This window comes from Amia ocellicauda, chromosome 1 (assembly GCF_036373705.1).
Source record: "Amia ocellicauda isolate fAmiCal2 chromosome 1, fAmiCal2.hap1, whole genome shotgun sequence".
Classification (NCBI taxonomy): domain Eukaryota; kingdom Metazoa; phylum Chordata; class Actinopteri; order Amiiformes; family Amiidae; genus Amia; species Amia ocellicauda.
Genome location: NC_089850.1, coordinates 38,728,076 through 38,744,827, shown reverse-complemented (window position 1 = coordinate 38,744,827; position 16,752 = coordinate 38,728,076). Strand labels below are relative to the sequence as shown.

At 34.8% G+C, this 16,752-nt stretch overlaps 1 protein-coding gene across 1 annotated transcript in view; it reads right to left on the bottom strand.

The window, feature by feature from the left end:
- klhl29 (kelch like family member 29) overlaps positions 1 to 16,752 on the bottom strand; it is a 202,132-nt gene that overhangs the window by 67,340 nt on the left and 118,040 nt on the right. Inside the window, exons 4-5 of the mRNA XM_066704121.1 lie at positions 15,086 to 15,233; positions 11,729 to 12,265 (exon numbers count right to left, since the gene is read on the bottom strand). Coding sequence (XP_066560218.1) covers positions 11,729 to 12,265; positions 15,086 to 15,233 — 685 coding nt within the window. The remainder of the gene's footprint in view (positions 1 to 11,728; positions 12,266 to 15,085; positions 15,234 to 16,752) is intronic.

The following is a 16,752-nucleotide window of genomic DNA, read 5'->3' as shown; positions in this document are numbered from 1 at the left end:
TTTGAAAATAAATATAAATAAATAAAATATAATAATAATTTATATATATATTGATTGTGATGGAGAAGATAGGTGGACTAATGGATGTATGTTTCCATTTTTAAAACACTTTCAGATGGTTCAATGGACAAAAACAAAGTAATCTCTGTGAATTTCAAAAAGATAAAAGCACATCAAGTTTGAGCGTTCACCTAAACGCCAAAAATGCTAAATGTTCAAAGAGCTAGTCAAGGAGATGTATGGCAGCAGTAATAAGGCAAAGTACTGTGGTTTTATTGAGCCTATGCCTTTAAAAGTTTATAAGATGCAGTGAAGATTTTTTTTTTACTGTATTCACTTTTTCTGTTTAATGATCTAACTGCATTTACAGGGGACCTTTTTCACTGTTCCTGAAATACTGTGAAAAACATGTAAAAGGAAACCCATTTCTCCACAGGAATACCTGTGATAAAAGAAGATGCGTTCCAATGGAAGCCAGTGAGAGATAAATAATGATGGTAAATATGTGTAGGAAACAAAAAAAAACTAAACATATAAGTCTTATATATAATGCATTTAATTAATAAATTAATAATAAACAAATGTTGTAAAATCATTTACCTTACAAAATACGTGCTAAGTGAATTTGTTCTTTAATTATTTTACACTGTTGTTCTGAAACCTTGGTAAATGAAATTGTGTTAAGCGTGACCTCCCTGTACGTTTATAGAGAAGAAGCAGAAAACTCAAGACTATGAGCTGGTGATTATATATTTTTTGACAATGTTGTACTGGATTGCTGGAATTGTTATTTAAACAAGATTTGATTTAAGGATTTCCTTGGGATTATTTTACACCCATTCTGAAAGAATTACACTCTTATAATGTAAATGTTTTATGTCATTTTAACATGCGATTAAATGTGTTTAACCATGACCAATTAATGAAAATGTGAGATTAATCTAAATTTTTAAAAATAATAATATATCTAATATATACACATACATACGTACACACACAAACACCTATACTGCTCATAATCATTAAATACTTTTACAGTTTGAGGTTCAAAGAATCAGCCATGTGTTCTTCAGATATTCTTGTATACAAAATAATTTGTGCAACTCTTCAATACATAAAAACTTATGTGAAATAAATTCTCAAATAATTTTAATGGACCCCATACTACAGACACAAGGACAGTGAGACAGTGAAAACCCCCCTGGACAAAAATGTAGGCTGTGACGGAGCAATGTATGGCAGCTAACTCCAAGAGAGGGTGCGTTCTTAGATTTGTATGTGGGAAGGACACGAAAAGAACCCAAACTTCAGATTTCTTGAATTGTTTTGTTAAATTATTAAATTGTTAAATAAAATCAAAAGGCAGAGAGAAGGGTTTACACGTACAGCAAAGGAGAACTTTCCATTTAGGAGGGGAAAAAAACAAACATGTAACTTGAAAGTTTGTATTGTAAGCAAAACTTTAAATTCAACACTAGTATAACACTGAGGGGATTTTCGTATCCGTTTGCTAAAAAATAGCAAGGTTTAATCTTTTCAAGCAGAACAGGCTTGTTAAAATGGCTGAGTACTTTCAGTTTACTTTGCTGCAATAAAGCCCATGCATTTCCTCCTCTTTTTTTTTTTGCTCCAAAGGTCTGGAAGCTCTTCTAAAAGGGGACTTGCTGATGCAACAGTTCATTTCAAAACCCCAAACCCCAGAAAAAAAAAATGGTTTTCATGTATGGTCAATTTGCTCACTTTCATCCCTTCACTGCTTTCTGTTCCAGATGACCCAGTGGAGAGCGTGGGCGACTTCACATAGGAGGGTCAGAACAGTTCACACTCTTGCTGAGGTTTGACTCAAGCGAGAAGCAAAACTTAAATCGGTACCGTGTGCAAAGCCGGCCGAGAGGCCCAAGGATATATAGATCTTATTTGGTGAGAGAAATAAGATGAATACACAATAGGAAAAAAAAACCTTAAGTAACAAAAGTAAACAAAAAAAAGAGAAAGAAAAACAAGGAAATCATAAAGATTACAGGCTTAGCTTTGTCAGTAGTTACCGTCTATTAAAAAAATGCATTGGGTGATTTATCATTGTCAGCATAATTACCTATCACATAGAGGAGAGCCTTCTTAAAATGATGTATGGGCCAGACAGATCACCTGAAGGCTTCACTCTCTTGCTTGCTGACCCAAAGGGAAATCAACTACAATTCTGTTAGAGGAAATTATGTAGTTATACAGCACCTCTGTACTGAACTGTACAAACCGCCCACTCCTTGAAAAGACTATACTTTCTTTTTGTCTCCTCAGCAGCTTTACTTTCCTATATTTTAAAAGTGCAAAGATAGAGCTTAACAGAATAAAAGTTTAAACACAGTTATTTCACTGGCCAGCGAAGCTTTCCATTTTGTTTGTTACTACATCTGCTGCCATTAGGGTAAGTCAGGTCCATTGCTTTTAATTACGCAAAATCTCATTAAGTTGCAAACATCAGCTATTGACTATCTGCCTGGCAGTAGACCATATTTTTACAGTTGGCTTAATAGATAATGCATTACTGCCCATTTTGTGCCTGGTGAGCTCTATTATGTGTCAAACCTTTACTCTATTCATTGCATTACATAAAATACTGAAGTCTGAAATCCTTGTTTTAAGTATTTTTCTGCCTACAAACTAAAGCTTTGATTGAAGCATGATATATATTTACACAGATGTATATCTAACACATTTCTGAAGCTAATGCCTTACATTCTAGGTACTCGATTGCCGAATGTGTTTAATGTTCTCTAGAGGCAAAGTGATTAAAAACAAACCAACAACAACAACTGCTCCATCTGGTTAAACTTTCTGTGCTTTGGTTTTACAAAATTAATTTTAATGACCTGCAATTCAGACATCTGGCATAGACGACACAAATGGTGTAAAATAGTAATTAAAGAGATCTAGATTTAGGGATATGTAGTCTGTTAAAGGAAACCTCTTGCCTTCATGACATTAATAGCCATTTACATCCAAAAAATGATAGTGCTTTTATGCACAAATACAAAAAAAAACATTGTATTGATCAGTCCACACCGAATCAGCATTTTAACCACTGGTACAGCAGTTAAGAAGAAATGAGCAGCCTAGAGTTTAGTGGTTTTAGCCGATAATCTGCTTTTTTCCCCACAAAGCTCCTTCGCCACTCTCCTAATCATCACGTTAACAGGAAAAAACAAGCCATTAACAGTATGATTTACGACATCTGCAGTTTTAAAAAATTCATAGAGTCTTGGACACTTGAGCCAACAGCTAATAATGCTATTCTGCACAGCTCCCGTATGATAATCTAATTCAGGATAAGGCTGTCAAGAAATAAACTTCTCTAGCAGGCTTCTTTCTGTTATCTCGAAGGGGAAATGATTAATGAAAGCAGCAGTGTTTTTGCATGGTGGAGGCGGAGAATGAATGATCAATCTTAATGAGGTATCAGGCTTCTTCATAATAACCAGAGTAAAATGTATAAGCAGATAAGAGTTTTAATATATGCTAACAAGTGAATCAGTCATTGGTTGTGTGTGACATTTGTGGCACTCGTGTGCTCCCTGACTCTTACTGCAGGTATTCCTCAAAGTGGCTCCTAATATGGTGCTGTCAGGAACACTCTCAACGGAAACTTCTTATGTCAAAGTAAATACATTTCACGACTGTTTCGATTTTTTTTTTCTCCCAAAAGTCTCTTGCACAAAGTGTAAATGTAACGAGTAAGAATGTAATCTGTTGCTAATGTGGCTTGCATTTAAACTCATGTGAAACACCAAGGAGAGGCGAACACCAATAGTTCACTATAGAACGGAGAAAGTAAATCACTTATTCAATCTGGGTTCAGTGAGGTCTAAGAATTGAAAAGGCTTGCAAAAAAAAATCATAAATATGTTCCCATTGATGTAAATAAACGAATAAATGAAAAGATAAGCACTGCCCCTGCCCCCCATCTCCCCTCCCCCCACTGTACCTTTTTTTCTGCTACATTAAAATTAATCTACCCTTGTAACTACAACCTTGGATGATTAATTACATATAGATTGGCTATTCTTGTGATAAAAAAGCTGACAAATAAGCCTTTATTATTAAAAACCCAAGGTTAATCCTGATTTAGAGTTCCAATGGTAATCTCCCACACAACTCCAAAGCATTTTTTAATTAATTTGCTCATATCTTCCCAGTGCCCATTTCACAGATGTTGATCAAGCTGGCATCACAGGCCTGAAAACCTCATTCTCTGCTGCAGAATATTTTCTTTAATAAAGGTATTCACATTACACTGGTGCACTGTATGATGTATTATTAATGAAAGTTATTTATTTTTTTAAAATTTTTACTGCATTGTTTTCATGTCTGGTTGACCTTCAGTTGTTTCAGCCAAGAGGTTTAATTGATTAACATCCTTATCCACTGATATCATAGGTACAGTACACATTTATAGGCTTATACTGTATTGCTCTACAGAACTAACTGAAGCTAAATATTACAAATTAATACAAAATATGACGTATTATCTACCAGACATGCTTTGTAATCTTATATATATATATATATATTATTTATTTTATTTCCTTTTAGTTTTTTCCAGATCAACCCTTGCATGCATGTGTTTTCTGCAGGAATATGACTCCATGCAGTACAAATGCTACAGTCTGACCTCATCTCCAACCCCAAAATGGTCTGACCTTGCAGTGTGACCGCTGGAAAATTAAAAAGCCGTGCTGAACACTTGAATCGGGAACCAACTCGGCTAATTGTCTTTTCGTATTGTCACAAAATACAACGGATTCCAAATAAAATAATACATGTGTGAGAGAGCGAGAGAGAAGGAGACTAAGGGATTAGAGATTAGTTGAAGTACTTGAAATAATCCACATTTTCAGTAACTGCAGGTATGTCAATAAATCAGTCTAACACCTAATTCATATTCAGAATCATTATGCTGCACTGTATAGTAGAAAGAGAGAGTTTTCACTATATATCATTCTATTACATCAGCAGCTTGCCAATCACATTTAAAGTTCAAGCCACAACTCTAGCCAACACCCAAATGTCAAGCTAGACCCACACAAACCTACATGCAATGCAGGTAAGTCAGTAGAAATGCAACCCTAACATTAACAAAAGTCTAAGGTCACTGGGGAATCTAACCCTAACCCTAACCCGTACCAAAATGAAACCATTCATTTTAATGCAACATTTTACTAATTACTCAAAGTTATGCTTTGCAAACAACCTAAATCTAATCTGTATCCCTAATTGGTTAGATTTGAAAATGTCATATTTTCCATTTGTTTAATCATGAAATACTTCTTTTCGATCTTAATCTTCAATGAAAGCAGATACGGCAATTCATTAGCCTAAAAGTAAAATCATTTTCTGAATCTTTATGCTGAACTTTGATACTGCACTGCAGCATAGGCAGAAGAGAATTTGCACTCAACTCTCTTAAAAAAAATTCTTTGAATGGATGTAACCTGGGAGCTGTGATTAATATGCAAGTAAAATCAAATAAAATGAAACTAACCCCATAACAAAGCCCAACAATTAGGCCCAATTTGTCATGTAATGCACCATTAAAACTATGCACAGCAGGAATTATGTGGCAATAACAAAAAATAGGTAGATGTAACTGAGAGAAAAACAAGAGTGGAAACAACTATAAAGCATGGGAGGTACAGAAAGAATGGTCAGAGCCAACTCCTGACCACAAGACATAGTTAAAAGTTATATTCTTTAGATATCCAACAGAAGTTTACTGCTTTGTTTGCAAATACTTCAAAGAAATTGCCGCCCATAAACCAAAAAGCTGTTCTTTAGAATGCACACTGTGTCTGATACCCTGCTGGCAGTCAAGCACATTTACACCCAAACACAAACACACAAAAGTGGTAGGTATTCATATTTGCAAAGATTGATCCACCCCTTACTTTCCCTTTAAGTTATTTTGGTATTTTTAGCCATACTAGGCAATTACATAATGAGGTAGCGCACACGGACCCATACTGATCAGCACTCAGCAATTATGATGCAGATTTATAATCAAGTGATAGAATTTGTTGAGTTTATTCTTAGTGCATTGTAACGGGACAAAGAATATACTGTATAGTTTTTTGTTTGTTTTAATTTGTTTTATTGAAAAAATGCAAATAAGATGGATGTAATTTGTTGCAAATTATTGCATTCTTCTAAATTTTCACAGATCGTGTTGTGCTGGTAGCCTTTTGAGGTCTAATGAAGCAGAAAAATATATAAAAAGGAAAGAAAATCAAACTTTGATATATAATACATCTCTAGTATTATCAACATACATCCACAACATTTGTAAGGGCAGGGAATATATTAAACAGAAAGACTGCTAATACCCAATCAGCTAACCTTAAATGTAATAGGATTGAGGTAGGAGACTCTTCTACAAAAGCTGGTTAATAACTATCAACCCTGCTTCATGGGCATTAGTAACTCATCCCAAGTCTATGAAAAAGATAAACTGAGCAATAGGATCATTAATAGAAATAAAGGTTAATTTTATTTATTTATTTTTTAATAAAAATTACCCATTAACACAAGATTAAAGTGTCGTTGTTAGCTTGTTCCTATTTCATTGGATTAATGTGATTTAATCATTATCTGGAAATATAACCTCTTCCAAATTTTAATGTCTGTGAGTCTCTTAATTCCTAGAGATTACCTTTAATCTCTTGGCAATGGGTGATGCAGACAGACAGCTATGCAACTTGGTAGGGGGAAAAAGTAGGTTAAGGCTACTTTAAAGATTTCTCTCTACTGATCTCAATTACAAGGTCTCTGTGGGAAACTGAAGGTAATGCTGGTTCTGCAGTCTTCAAGTTTCTTCCCTCGGGGAGATTAGTATTTTGGGTGATGTGACATAACATGCAATTTAGAGGAGGAGGAGAGCAAAAAAAAGTAATTGAACATTTTTTGTGCCTCTAGCTTGACAGTGTTTTTGAAAGATTTAAAATGAAACGAGGAAAAAAAATCTCAATTTTAAAATGTATTTTCCTTGATTTGGTTTTCAAACACTGGTGAAGTTAAAGCTTACCATTCTTTCCACAGAATTGTGTTTACTATTTCAGAACTAGCCTGTAACATTATATTCTGGTTTTATGAATTGTAAAATGATAAAACTCATTAATAATAATGATAATGATGATGAACATAATTATAACTAGTACCTTTGCATGTGAATTATTTGTATGGTAGTATGCAGGTTAATATCAGTGATCAGAATTTAGGTTATGTGTAGTATCCATCAGTAAAAGTGTGTAAATGTAGCATAGTAGCTGTAGTATGAGATAAGGTATCTATAGAAGGTATACATGACAGTTTGTAAGTTAGTACACTCCCGGTGTCTACTCTCCGGCCCCAAGGAGATGCCATATCCGTCCAGAGCACTTACACTACACTTTAATGTTGCAACCTCATTTTTGGTCCAAAAACAAAAACAAACATATAGTAAACTTGCCTATATGGTTCCATTGCACCACTGGTCCGTGTTCTGTGTTCTGTCACTGTCTGTGTGTTTGTCACTAGTCTGCGTGCATTTATGTTTTCCAATAGCTGTACTGGAATTGTTAATCCGTTATAATTCAAAGAATTTACAGTTTCCTGTTACACATTTTCATGTAATAATACATGTAATTGTAATGTAATTGCTGTTTAGTAGGCAGAACTGCGTTGTCATTTTGGAATTGTATGTTCCACAGACACAAACACAAAGTTAAATGAAACTTTGTTTCAAATAAGCTTTTTGGCACCTGCACAAGATTATTTTTTTTATATAAAAAAAACTCAGCAAAGAATTTATGCAAGATGGCAATAAAAGCAGCAGATGACCCTGCCATGGCAGTGCTTGTGAGGATTTTACAAAGGAACAAAAAAGTGAGCGTATTTTCAGAGGCACATTGAAAAGTCTGATAAGGCAATGGCGCAAATACAGCAGCCTGAAGAGTCTTGAACAGTAGAATCTTCAAGTGCACAGAACACAAGTTCTGTTCAGTTAATGAGTCGTGTTTTATAGTACATGTACTATATTGCAAGCTGATAGAGGTCACTGTCACTGTCTAAATGCCCAAACTATATGTAAGTCTACTTTTGCTGTGGTATAAGAAATAAATGAAAACACATTTTTGTTTTCTTAAAAACAATTCACATACTGACATTAAAAGTTTTCTTTTTAATAGCTATTTTAAATTGAAGTCTAGAAAGAAAGAATATAAATGTCCTGTATGCTGCTGTATATACATTACTAACACAAGTGGAAATGTGTGTTTACATGTAACAAACAGATGGGATATGTAGTGGCAATCCATTTGCAAGGAAACAAAGCTGTAGCCAAACAATTATTGATGGCTCTCAGTTTTACATACTAACATGTTATGTTAATCATTTCCATATATATATATATATATATCTGAAGTACAACAGTTAGAAGATAAAAACACCAGACTTAGTTATTCCTTATTCAGTCTTTGAGATAGAGAACCTTTTGGCATATCATTTCTATATTGGGGGTGTCAATTACTGCAGTTTTGCAATGTACAAGTAAATGTTTTGCCGATTAAATATTTAAACATAGATTAATCGTACTTCCTGTTTTGACCTTCTCTCTCTCTCCCTCTCTCGCTATATGTATATATATAGCACTACTGTCCTTCCTAAATAATGCATTTCTAAGTGTGTGTGGAAGTAAAAGACCAGTCACTGAAAGAATGAAAGGAAATACATGTTTATGCTTTTTACCTTTCCCTGTCTTATAACCGGTTTGGTTTGTGGTAAAGGGCAATGAAACTCAGTTTCTGAACTGAAATATTTTGACAGTGGTCTTGCGTGGTTCATTGCAAGCAGTTGGCATTGTGCTACTTTGTGCCTTTAGGACTTCAGTGGAGTTATCTCTAGCAAATATTTCATCTTTTATTCGTCCGTCAGCCTGTCAAAGAGGTACAGGTGGAGTACGATGTCTGTTTACATGATATGGAATTGCTAAATTATCTTTGTGTGCACTGAAGATGGGAGCAAGGTTACCGACGTCCCTGAGGTGTGAAGATTGAATTCCATTAGGAAATGATTTCATTAGTTGTTGCATTAGCACTTCTGCAATTATGATTCCTATGTGAAAGTATCATGGCAGATAATACTTATTGATAAAACCTATAATGAATAGCTCCTTTTAAAGCAAGGGCCATTTCATTTGTATGTATGTATCCCTTAATACTTAACTTCTGTTCAAGCAAACATTCATAAAAACCTTCAGTAGAAAACATATGGAAATACAGGGCTGTAAAACTGTCAAAATGTGAGGGCAATTTAATCTGTACAACTGATATACTGCTGTCTGCTTACTATTGGATACACTTAGGCACAGTGCATAGTATCTTAAACAGGGACTTCAACTATAGCTTTCCATAAAGTATCTGCTGAGAGTCAAGCAAATCAGAATGTCATGTATTCAATCAGTCTTTGATATCACAGTATACAGATTCATATCAGAAACATGTTCATACCTGTCACCTTTCTGCCTCAATTAAAATAAATACTTTAATAACAAATGTTTGCAGTGAAAATTGTGCCTGTAAAGAGTTCTCCTTAAAAAACAGAAAGGCTACTTGAAACATTACATTTCAACTTCATTTTCCTCCTCCCTTAATCAGTGATACTTCAGAACTCAAAACACAGTTTGAAGAGAGACATCTGCCTGGTATCTGTGCTCCTTCCAGCACTGCTTTAAGAGTTAGTGCTTTACTGTTAGTGCACTGACACATAAGGTGATCTGAAGACCAAGCAGAACACAGTGGTGATGCTTAATGTGTCAGAAGACACAAAAAAGGACCATTAGGAAAACCGCTTACGTTTACCCTGGTGAGAAAGTCACCCTTACTGCAGAGATTGAAAACTCACCTTTAAAAACAGACGGGGAAAAGTCACCTCCAGAAACTACACAGTACAATCCAGAAACCACCTCAGTAGTGACTAAAAAACATACATACATGAAGCTGTGAAGCTGCAATAATAATAATAATAATAATAATAATAATAATAATAATAATAAAAAAATAATTTTCTTCTTAAAAAAAGTTAAATAAAGAAAACATTGAGAAACCTACAGTATATAAACCAAGGTATGTAATGGCAGAACTGCTTTGTTAGGAGTTTGAGATGTAAGAGGGTGAATCCTTATCACATGAAACACATGGAACTGTTTATAAATAAATAAATAAACACAATGAGTACATTCAAAATATACAATTCCAAAGGTACTGCATCTTTCAAACCTTTGGGGAAAATCTAATAAACAATATTTAAAAACAATCAATTGTTTGTACATTTAGTTACTGTAGTGCAGTGCCCAGTTTATAGCAATGCTGAGTTCTGATTTCTTGACAGCTAATGGAAATTATGTCAGGCAGAGTGTTTATTATGATAAGGACAGTAAAGAGAGGTAGCTGTGAGTACATATAAATTAGAACAAGGCATACAAGGTCTTAACAGTCAATCAGAAAAGATGATTTATGCACATGCTTGTATTATTCAGGTTTGAAAAACGAGTGACCTCTGGAAAGATATTTTGAAATATGTAAATCTTGTCATACATTACTTTTGACTTCATTCTTATTGAGTGTTTCACTTGCTGGATAGTTTTGTAGGTGTTCAGTTGTTAGCGTTACTGTTAATATAGTCCAAAGGAATGGATTGTACTCATTCAGGGACCATAGTTGATAACGAAAAGCAAGAGTTTTAAGGTGTATATTACCTTAAATCCCAATGCCACCACAAAATTACATCTGGTAATCAACGTGTGTTCTTCTATTCTTACAGCACCATAATGAAAAACTTAATAGAGTTACATATTTATTTTAACAACTTGTCACATTATAAGTAAAATACAAATACAAATACAAATAAAAAAGGCTAAGTCTGGTTATAAAAAATGCTGGTTATATATAGACTCTGATATGGATGTAGCACAATCTATCTACATTAAAGTAGCTGCTCCTACTCTTGTTACTGGAAAACTGCTAGCATTGCAACTTAAAACACCAGCTAAATATTTGATTTTCCACTTTCCAAAAATAAAACTGCTGTCTCTTTAATGTACTTTTAGATCTTTTTATTTTTTTATTAATAACAAATTAACATCCAACATATACATATACATTCATCCACACACACACACACACATATACACATATACACATATACATACAAATACATTACCTTACTTGATACCTCAGGTTGGTAGATAAAAAGTTTAGACTTCAGTCTAGAGTGCAGTAGCATCAAAGTAGAAATAATGGATAATACATTTGCTTTTGTAAAATTCTTGTATTTGGAAAATTAGATTCAAACTGCCGAAAGTTATCCATATTATCTTTATTCCAATAAAAATAAGTTATAAGAAGTTATATTTATGACATAAAAAGATGGATGCCATGTTTTATTAAATGTGAAGGCTGAAAAGAGAATACATCTGTTTTAAGCCTAATATGCTGCTGTCCAAGGAAGATTATCTTCTATATCCAGCAGCATTTGGTAAAGGCACAAAAAAACATTCAAGATTTGATTGCCTTATCGTTACAATAAGGCAGACATGATAGGACTTAAAAAGATGCTGTATGAAAAACCTTGCTAGCTTCCCTATCCTCCAGTGAGGCTATACACCAACGTCAGGGTAAGTTTCACTCCTTAACTCACTTACCTTTTGGATGCCAGGGATCTGTAAACTCGTACTTTCCCATGCCGACGGTTCGCAACATCTGTAGCCCATTTGGATTCTCCTGATTGGACGGAGGGATGGGTGGCGGCTGGGGAGCAGGCTGCCCATTGGTTAGCGGAGTGTTACTGGGCAGGGCCGCGGAAGGCAAAGCAGGAGGCTGCATCATAGGGTGGGGCATGTGACCGTTCCCTACCACAGTGTGCACAGGGTGCGTCACCTGACAGACCCCAGTCATAGGGGACATGGTGATGGGTGGCTGGCTGTTCGTGTAAAGGGGCTGACTCTGCATGTTCATGACCATGTTAGTGAGAGGCTGTGAAGGCTGCTGTGGGAGCTGGAAGTGTGCTGTCATTAGTGGGTGATGTGGGGGGACTGGAGTTTGCATGGTTGGCGTAACTCCGATTACAGGTGCCTGAACATTCACGCCTTGACTATAGACTGGCTGGGCCATTCCGTACGTGTGCGCCAATAGACTGGCCTGGCTGACGGCGGCCACTGGAGGGACCCATGCTGAAGGACCTATCAACAGAAGAAACAGTGTGCTTTACAATCATGACATCACTTACAATGAATACAAAATTAACACAATTTCAGCTGTAGAGAAATGTTAACAAATTGTACCCAAAAACTAAGATTTAGAAAATATATAAATAAGGGGAAAAACAAATGCAACTTAATTTAAGGAAATGAACAACAAAATCGTGGCACACAAATGAGGAGAAAACACATACAGGAAGATCTGTCTGCAAGAAAATCTGCAATTTGTTTTATGCCAAATATAACTGTAAATATCAGTTTACATAAAAAATGCATGATCACTATATTCAGTGTAGCTTATTAATGAGACTATATATTGTGATTCCAACAGATATTTGAACAAAGGCACTACCAATTAGTGGAGCCACTATAAACAGGACAAAAGTTAACTATAAATATAAAATACAGTGGAAACAGAAGTTAGCAATTAATCACTTGGATGAGGTCTCTGCAGCATGCCATCCATATTGTGGCTCCAAAGTAAAAGTCTAGTTTTTATTTTTATATATATATTCACAATGAAGTCATTGTATTGTCAACAACACGTAAAAATCTCAATTAATATTTATGCTCTTTATAAAATTATTGTGTTGATTTTGCTTAGCAGGTGAAAAATAGCCTTTTATTTATTTATATAAAATAAACGGTAATACAATGTTTATGTTTTATTGCACTCATACAAACATCTCTTTAATGTGTTTTACTGCAGTATGTTTCTTGTTTTTGTTATTTACTATGGTTCATAAAGAATGTACTTTAGTAGAATCATGACAGATTACTTTCTTTTTGATCTCCTTGGCTTACCAGCGATTAAATACGTTTTTTGCTTATTTTAAATCAATGCAAGTCCTGTTCCCAGTAACATCTGATAATGAAACTAAGAAATATGCTCCACAGAGGTAAGCTTTTCAAATTCACCAACAAAAGGTGTACCTCAACTTCAAATACGTCCTTTTATTCATGATGAACAACAACCCTTTATTTAAAAAACAAAAAAATAACAATAATCCTCTAATCTTTGGGTGGGGTATGTATTTTAGTCCAAACACCCTTAATCCATGCACAGACTGGGATAAAGTAAAGTTAAGCATAAAGAACAAACAAATTGTGCAAAACAGAGGCAAAATGGAAGGAAATTTCACATTCTCATTCAAAGACACAGGTTTATTTAGAGAGGTAACCTTTAAATCAAATAATCAGGAACTACCCCCTTCTCTAACGTCCTAGTGCAAAATGCCAACTGCCATTCCACCCACCAGTCTGAAAGACACAAAGGCAACACACTCAGTCCCTTTCAGCTTTGGGTGTGGCCAGTAGCCCAGTTTAAAGGGTCATTGTCTGGGTGCACAAATCCCTCAACTGACTTGACCCCACCCACTACTGTAACTGTGTACCATAGAGGCTCCCAGCCACAGATCAAGGTAGGACTTGACTGGAAACAGGTCCAGGCCTGGGTTTGAATTCAGAAGCATCCAGCCTCACACACAGTTTCCAGTCAGGTCCTACCATATTTTTTTTCAGGATAATTTATTTTATGTATAAAAGCATGTGAAAAATGGCAGAAGCCTTAAATATATATTTCTTTAAGGTTTTGATACATATTTTTGTAAATGTTTAAATTTTCATTATGCTGATAGCACTGACCATTTCTGTGGCTCCTTTGTATCCATGGATCTTAAAATAATTGTATGTGGTCTTTGTTCTGTGCTGACAACTCATTTCTTTGATCAGCAGCTCACATTTAGTTTAAAAACAGCAACAGTGCCTGTTTCTTTAAACAGTATGAAACCAAAACTGTTAAAAGCTGAATGCATCACCCCAGACTAAGATCATTAGTATGTAATATTATGCAGGAATTCAAGTTTCACCTACAACAGTGTGCTCTCACTGTCTGGTCCGACTAGCATGAGTTGGAAGTTGCAGGAGGAGCTTTACCCTGAATAACACAATACTAATGATGTCCCACTGTATAGCACATTCAACCGCAACAAAACCAGCACAGCAGGGAAGCCTGCATACTGAGCCCATGGGAATGGAAAGAGGGAAGCTGAAAAGAAACCACTACCATGTGTGAGAAAAATACCCCGAAAAACATATATCCGCAGCACTGGAGTCATCAAATAATACATCAGAATACTAGGGTTTAGCAATATATATATATATATATATATATATATATATATATATATATATATATATCTCAAAGGCCTTATGCCCACTTCACTAATTTCTTCTTAATAAACCTTCACTTACAGCTGTTTCTGTATCAAGTGCACTATAGTGAGCCTAGATGCAACTTTAATGAGCAGGACTCATTACCAATTGATGCCATGTTACTACTAACTTATGTCTGGGACTGAACAGTTATTTTTTTGAATTGATGGATTTTGATTACTGTATGAAGAAATTTTTTTTTCGAATATTTATTTAGTTTCGAATGTAAATAAATCCTGAATTTGAGCTGGTTGTGTTTTTATTTTTACATATGCATCAATCCATCACAGACAGTGAAATGAACTGTGGAATTAACATTTTGCTTCACTCTGATAATTACAGATACTCACAGAAGTAATCAACTGAACAATGCAAAAATAAATTCAAGGGCAATCTTGTCAAATTAATATTTTGTCAAGGGCATGTATAAAAGTGTCCCTACTAAGCTTTTATAGCTTCAGTCAGTTTTTTGACACTGGCAACATAAGCTGTTAAACACTACTTTTGGGAACACAGACCACAACAATGAATTATTGTGGTGTTGGAGAGGGGGGTTTCTAGTCACTAAACTGGAGGAACATTAAGTACCTGTGCCATCGTTCTCCCTCATCTGTTTAGCTGGTGGCTCATCCGTCTCCCAGGGTGTTGACTGGTTAATAGGAGTTTGCCCCCATCTGACCGTGGGGGCGAGTATTTGTCCCTGTGACTGGTTTTCACCTGGAGACAGGCCAGAAACCTAGTTTGAAGGAAAGACACAAAACAAAAACAAGGCTTTAATTACAGTGAACATCAATTAATACACTGCCTCTTTAGATGATGTTTGACATCATTTTAATCTCTTTTACTTACCTTAAATTAAAATCTATTTGGCTCCAATTATTAACTTGTTACAGATCAATGGCACTTAAAAATAGCCCACGGTCAACTTGCATGACTCAGATATTGTCATGGATCCAGATAATGAACATTTGACTAATTAAATCTAATCTGCTGGTGCCATCAATTAAGTCTGTAAATATTGATGAGAAGATGGAAGGAAAAGCGCACACCTTGAAGTATCTACAGTATTGATGTAGAAACTTAATTGTGTTTTTAATGGACATTATTATGTATTATTATTTATTGGCAGACACCCTTATCCAGGACATTGCATATGCTTTTAAAGAAGCAGTTGTAGGAATGAATAAAGCTTAAAAAATTGCTTGTGCTAAAATAAAATTCCCATTGTCCTGCTGTGAAAACCATTCAAAACTATATAATTCCCATTGCACTGCTTTTATTTATTTATTATCAGAAATGTAATTGTGTTGGAAATAATACATTTCCCAAACCATGTATGAAAGCTTTCTTCACTCAGTCTTGTAAACACTTTAGTTCAAAATGGTCCTAGTTTGTAACTACTGAAGTTACTGGCACCTAGACAGTCAAATGACAAAGTTTAATTGTATAGAAAAACTGACATTGCAAATTACAATTTTGTCATTCAGGATGATCATTATACGTTGGCTATAGGATGTATTCACCCTCCTTGGACTTTTACACATTTTGTTGTGTTACAACCTGAACATTTGATTTACACAGCCTTTTGATTTATTCCTTTAAAATACATAATTAAAAAAAAAAAAAAAAAAAAAAAGCAACAAAATGTGGAAAAGTCCAGGGGGTGAATACTTCCTATAGCCACTGTATATGTATCATACCACCTGACTAGTGACTGAATTGGAATGTTCTTTGTTGCCTATAATTGACAACCCTGTATAAAGTATTTCAGAAAAAAACAAACAATACAAAAAAGACGCTAAAAAAACAGAAATAACACGTCTTCCATTACAATCTCATATGGCATTATATCACCACTTTAAAACGATACTGAGGTAGAACTAAATGGCTACTGTCAGTAACTGTATTGATATCTACTGCTCATTGACATGCTAATGCATAATAGGCTCTGTCATATGTTACTCCCAATTACATATACAATTACATGCATAAAACCAAAAAGTCAAGGTTAGCTGCCACAGAGTCTGGTCATTTGTCTTTAGAGGACTGGATTCAAGTTTGATTAAACGTGATTTTGCTGTAAGTCAATTTATATCACACATTTGTGGCCACAAAAGAATGTGTAAAATTACATATCTGCCTCTTTAATCCTTATGCAGAAGCATTAGCTATATAAAGTGTTTATATTTCTTGATATCATCACATATCTGGTGAAATTTATTCAACTATAGGTTTACAATAGGAATATTAATTTG